General features: G+C 38.4%; 1 protein-coding gene across 1 annotated transcript in view; it reads left to right on the forward strand.

Annotated features, from left to right (window-relative positions):
- Positions 1 to 1,689: 1,689 nt before the first annotated feature.
- LOC138041705 (FK506-binding protein-like) overlaps positions 1,690 to 6,332 on the forward strand; it is a 9,050-nt gene continuing 4,407 nt past the window's right edge. Inside the window, exons 1-3 of the mRNA XM_068887445.1 lie at positions 1,690 to 1,836; positions 3,719 to 3,907; positions 4,643 to 4,693. Of these exons, the coding sequence (XP_068743546.1) occupies positions 1,690 to 1,836; positions 3,719 to 3,907; positions 4,643 to 4,693 (387 nt within the window). The remainder of the gene's footprint in view (positions 1,837 to 3,718; positions 3,908 to 4,642; positions 4,694 to 6,332) is intronic.

Here is a 6,332-nt window from a genome sequence, read left to right on the forward strand (position 1 = left end):
ATGTCCTAGCCTTCTCCAATAGTGTGTGGGTTCTTTAACGTACCACAGATTTTACATATACCCAAGGGTTGTGAGACGGGACCTCCGCTTATAGTCCTTACCCGAGAAGACTTGAAAGTCTTACAAAGACAGCACTTTCTCCTCAGTTATTTAAAGACCATGAGTGTTGGTCCGGCCGGACTTGAACTCACGACCTCCCGCGTGACAGCCCGGTTCTCAACCAACTGAGCCACCGGTGCGCGGTTACATGTTGAGGACATTTCATAAACCACTGTCATGGCCCTAACACGTAATCTAATCACCTTCTAAAAACGGAGAATAAAAATCAGCGATAAAAGGTTAGAATGACGGCTTTCACTCATGACTTTTAATTTAAATATGTGAAACTAGAGTTGGATCTCATTATACAACAAAATGCTTGTGAAAATCGAATTGCATACGATTTTAAAGAAATGCAATGTGCATGGTGGAATGTACAGAGTCAATTAGGTATATAGTTTTGCCCTGGTTGAGTCAGATGGAGTTTTCAGATGGAGTGGCCAGTTCCTTAGCTTTGACAAATTATATATAATTTCATTTCGTAAATTAGTCATTCCAGTTTCCCACAGCATTTCAAACCATCGGCAGTCACTCTAACCTACTATAGCTGATTTTTTTCTCAATTTTCTACCCATCTCATTACCATCTCATTACGAATATCTTTACACACAAGAGGTTATTTTGATGTACGGTATTTTTTTGTACGACTAGCTCCGTGAGTGGGCAAGATGAACCAAATTCCGCGCTGTGATGGGCTACCTAAGCGGGCAAGATGGAGCTATCTTGCCGGCTCTTAATTTCTCGCTTGTTCCCGCAAGATCAAAGATCATTTTTGGTCCTTTATTGACCAAGCTTGTTTGACCGAGACGAAACACGCAAAAGAATTTGGCCAATACCCAGCCATCTTGACCTTAGGGTTCGTCAATAACCCATATATTTTGCGAGGTATGACTAGGTGCGTTGTGAAAGCAGCTGTGAAGAGTCGATATGTTATTCAAAGATTGCACGAAAGTCTTTTGTTTATTTATTCCAGGTATAATGTTTACCTAGAGGAAAAATTACGTGGCTTATCGAATTATGAATTATGCCCTCTGCCTAAAGGTATTTTGTGTTAAATCCAACAAGACGCCTAAGGGCGTTTCCGTGAGATGCACAAACAGTTAACAAGAATTGTCCAGTTATAGCAAACCACCATGCTTAGTTGGTGTGAAGAAATCAATTCATTCAATCAATTCAGTTTCGAAAAATGGAAAAACGCCGTTGAATGGTGCGTGTGACTGATAATCGCTGTAAGTAGCTACATTTTGTACAAAAGAGAAATAAATGTTGTCTATTAACTGACACAAATAATTTTGCCAATGATTATGGAAACGCTCAGCACAACTGCGATCAGAGTTTACATGTCAGGATAATAAGGTAAGATTTCTTTAGAGTAATGAATGGAGATCGACTACTTCATTTATTTGCTTTGGTTTGTGTTCAAACTGAATTAAAATAAAGCATATTATGTAGCCCGCTTCCCACTTGTACGATAGACACAAGCGCAAGCACAAGCATAAGCAAAGGACGTTCCCACACGTGAAACAAGCAAGGAACATCAGGCAATGAGCAAGCGCAATAACGTCGGAGAAGATCTGGAACTATCCTAAAATGGCAGACGAAGAACTGGTAGTCTTCGATTCAGCTTATGCTTGTGCTTATCTCACGTCCGTGCCCACTGGTGAAACAAGTACAAGCGTGAGATTAGCACATACAGTTGCAAAGCACCACAAAGCCAAAGGAACAGACTGCTTTAAGGTATAATATGTATTTATTAGAATTAAACTTTCCCTAGCTAACCCTATTAATTAATGTCTGACTAAAGCTCAATTCAGAATGCTTAATGTTTCTACAGTTTTTTATCGTTTTTTTCCCTTTTTCCCTGCCAAACAACTTTTAACTCTTCTCTCTTCCTCTTCCCTCCCGTCCCCACCTCCTTCATATCTTCTCCCTACTCTTCTTTACAAATGTTTGCCTGTCATTCCATTTATTTTTGCTTCAGTTCACCACTCCCGCCTCCTTGAATCCTAGTTGAAAGGCTCATGAATAAAGTTCCATATAAAATTGTAGTTTTTTTGTCTAATTTTGCTCAACATTTGTTTATTACACTCAAACATTTTACTTGATTTGACAAATAATATTTCAGGACAAAAGGGTCCTACCACTGCCAATTAATGATTAAAGTGTCTATCACCTCAAACATTCCTTTCCTCTCAACAATTCTCTTCACTTGTTTAGTTAACACTAATTCTTTGGTGTGCTAAAGACTCTCCTTCAAAGTCACTCTTCATAAAAGTGGAAAAAAAAAATGGTTGACATGTAATTTGATCTACATTGTACGACCATACAAGGAAGAGGAGTGGGTTTATTATTGGGTTGACGTCACCTACTGCTGTGCATTGTGATAGTACTTTGAAAACAGCGATGCAAAGTAATACGTGATGTCAACCCGGTATCGGGTCCATTCCCCTCCATTGCTTGGTCATGAATCAAACTATGACCGCTTTTCCCATCTTTCAATGTGAATAAAAAAGTGAATGTTCAATGCAAATTTCTAAAAACAACACAATACATTTGGGATGATTTCAGAGAAAATTTTGTTGATCAGTGACTTCTGAACTTAACAATCTTACCTGTTGGCTGAGAGCCAACAAATTAAGTTTAAATGTGGCCAAAAATGAGCTAATGATAATCGGATCTAGGCAGAGATTGAATACCCAATGTGAGGAGATTAATATAAGTATCGATTACAGGACGATCAAGAGAGTTGACCATATTATATCTCTGGGTCTTACCATTGATGCACAACTCTCTTGGTCTAAACACGTTGACGAGATAAACAAGAAAGTCTCTTTAGCCATTGGTGGATTGAAACGTGTACGACCTTTTATTCCGACGGATGTTGCAATTCAAATTTATAATGCTTTAATATTACCACATTTTGATTACTGCAGCCCGGTTTGGGATAGTATGAGTGTCTGTTTGAGTGACAAATTACAAAAATTACAAAATCGCGCTGCCAGAGTAATTACGCAATCACCTTTTGATACGAGCTCCAACCTCCTTCTCGCGATGCTTGGGTGGGAGAAGCTGTCTCTTCGTCGTAAAAAGCAGAAAGCTTTAATTATGTATAAAACATTGAATGAACTTGCCCCATATCTCTTCACTGAACGCCACGTTAATGACTATAACCTGAGAAATCTTGAAGGAAAGCTTTCGCTGCCCAAGCCAAATACTAATTACTTAAAACGAAGGTTTTGCTACAGCGGGGCCTGTTTGTGGAACAACTTGCCCCAAGATTTAAAAAGCGTTTGTTCTATTGGGCAGTTTAAACGGGGTATTAAGAAAGTATCTGAGATATCGGATTCCCACACGGCAATCATGTAAAGCAGTTGTACAAGTTTTAATTTTTAATTATTAACTTAACTGATGATTCTCCGTGTCTAAATAAAGATTTACATTACATTACATTACATTACATTACATCAGAGGTGATAAGCAATAAAATTATAGCCTTCCATTTAAATACATGTAGCTTCTTGGCATTAGTAAAAGTAATGCAAAGCTCCCAAATACAAAAATCAATAAAATAATGACATTAAAACAAAAATCTTTGCATCCGTCTTCACATCTTTTACAGGCCAGCAATTGGCTTAGTGCATCCAGACGGTATAGCCAGGCTCTTAAGCAGCTGATCTTAATTGGTGACAAATTACCTGAGGATAGCAAAGATGAGTTTGAACAACTAAGAGTGTCGTGCCTCCCAAATTTAGCAGCATGCCAGGGAAAGCTTGAACAGTTTGAATTTGTTGCTGAAAACTGTACAAAGGTTAGAAATATTTTATTGTTAAGTAATTGTTGCAGCTTGTCTTATAATGACTTAAAGGTCATGCCCTCCAGTATTTTGTGGAAAAGTTTAGTTTAGCTCCAGAAAACAGCTTTATACTGTAGATCACCCCTGAAGAAGACACTTAAGCCAGGAACGTCGAAACATCGGGTATTGAATAGTATTCTTTTTCAATTATGCTGCATTTATTTTAAGTTTAGTTTACATGATTTTTTTGCCTTACAGTTATTGTGCTTTGAATGGGTGCAAAAAGTGCTTGAGGTCGACCACTTTTTAACGTCAAAGTTACTAACGTCTTCAAGCATAGGAATGTTTTTCGTTTCTCTACTACATTGTAAAAGTGAACATAATTGGCCATTTTCTCCATGGTACTTCTGAAGCTCTCAGTTTAATGTGCCGTAAAACGTAGCAAAGCAGTGATAATCATTTGACTTATTACTGAACTAGAAGGAGAAAGGGATCCACTCATATATGCAATCGCAAAGTCCTCTTCAATGCAAAACATCGTCCAAAACGGATAGGCAAGGAGCCTGTGACATTACGACAATTTAGACACACCCATAAATATGACTGGATCAGCCATGTTCATTGTAACGATTACTACGTGTTTTTATTCACTTATATTGTTTCTCTTCTATTGCCACCTGTGTCTCCTTTCACCCTTCATTATTGTTGCTGTAGTTCCATGGGTCTGACCACGCGTTTATTCCTTTATAGGTACTTGCAATGTCACCCACAAATCTTAAGGCTCTCTTCAGAAGAGGCCAGGTAAGTTCACACACTGTCAATTTAACAGTGTATTGATTGGCAAGTGGTTGTGAAGCTTTTGTTATGTATTGATGCGACACTTGCAAGTAAACTGAAGTCAAGGGCACTCAACGAGCAAATTAAGCCGAAAGCCTTTGAGTGAGATTTCTAGGCTCTAAACTGTCTAAAGAGATGTTTTTATCACCTAGAGAAATTTGATCTGTTCGGATATCTTAGCTGAAAACTGAAGTGTCCGAGAATTTTATGGACCGATATCTTCATTTCAGAAATTGCTAGCTGAACGTTACCTTCTAAGGACTTCCAACCCGACCATTTCCTCATCCGAAACTGCTAGGTGACCTTTTCAAATGCCAAAAATTGCACAAATATCCCTTCCGAAAACGTAAGGGTGTACTTTTTCCTGGTAACGAATCTTTTAGGAAATGACTTAGTAGAGAAATATTGAGCTGTTTTGCAACCTAGAACCGACATTCTTAGAATAGTTTGACTCTCCCGAACACAAAGTTCACCAAAAATTATCGTTGGGTGCCCCTGTGAAGGGATTCTTAAGTGGATTAAAACAGGAACAGGAAAGGAGGTGGCTTGGCATCGTCCTTTAAGCCGCTGTTACACGTTGAAACTTTTAGCTGAAACTTGTGTGAAAGGGCGCGGCAAAACGAGTTTCAGAAGGCGTTGCATCGTGTGACATAAAAGGTCGAAACTCGTTCGATAACGTTGAAAATGATGTCGAAGTGTTGTTTCCATGGCCTTAGCCGGTTTCTGATTGGCTTACGCAGGGTAGCGTAACAAGATTGAGCGAGACCAGTTTCACAAAGTGTTGTTACACGGTGAAACTCCTGTTTTTATCACCACTGCGATTGCTGCCACCGTTGCAGAAGTAGGTGGTTCTATTTTTCTTGAAACTTTTCTCGCAACGGAAGTTCAAAAAAAGTTTCACGAAACCGACCATGTTACACGGTACAATGCCTGACCTGCAACTTGTTTCGCATCTCCGTTGCACACAAGTTTTAGCTAAGAGTTAATTTCAACGTGAAACATCAGTGGCTTTAAGATGTTGAATTTGCTTGTGGATGCTCTAGATTCAAATACGGCTTTTAACCACAGATTGGATTTTTTTTTGTTTTTTTTTCTCATTTTTATATCCTTACTTTTAAAATGCCTGTTACATGCGTCTTTTTTTACAATTTCAACTTATTTTTAATGAATATATACGACATTTATAAATGTTGTCAAATTAACACAAAACGAATTTCGATTGGTTTAATATTTAAAGCTCACGAAGACCCTCACTTATGTCCAGAAACGCAAACAATAAGCCATTTTCGAGTTCATATCTGCCTTCTCTTCAAAGCGAATCTAAGTGTGAAGTTTTCATTCATATGTAAAGTAGAAGTAATCACCATAACAAAAACTTTGCACGTACACTCGCTTTGAAGAGGAGGCAGACATGAACGCGGAAATGGCCCATTAAATGGACGCCCAGTTTGACATCCAATACGAAAAAATCATTTTCTTCCAATTTTCAACAATAGAGCGAGTTTCAATCAAGTCGTAAAACCAGAACCAAAGTAATTACTTTAGCCAATCAAAAAGCACGGAGACAATCCAGTAAACCAATCAAAAGTCGAAGTAATTACAC

The sequence above is a fragment of the Montipora capricornis genome, chromosome 3 (assembly GCF_036669925.1).
Source record: "Montipora capricornis isolate CH-2021 chromosome 3, ASM3666992v2, whole genome shotgun sequence".
NCBI lineage: Eukaryota > Metazoa > Cnidaria > Anthozoa > Scleractinia > Acroporidae > Montipora > Montipora capricornis.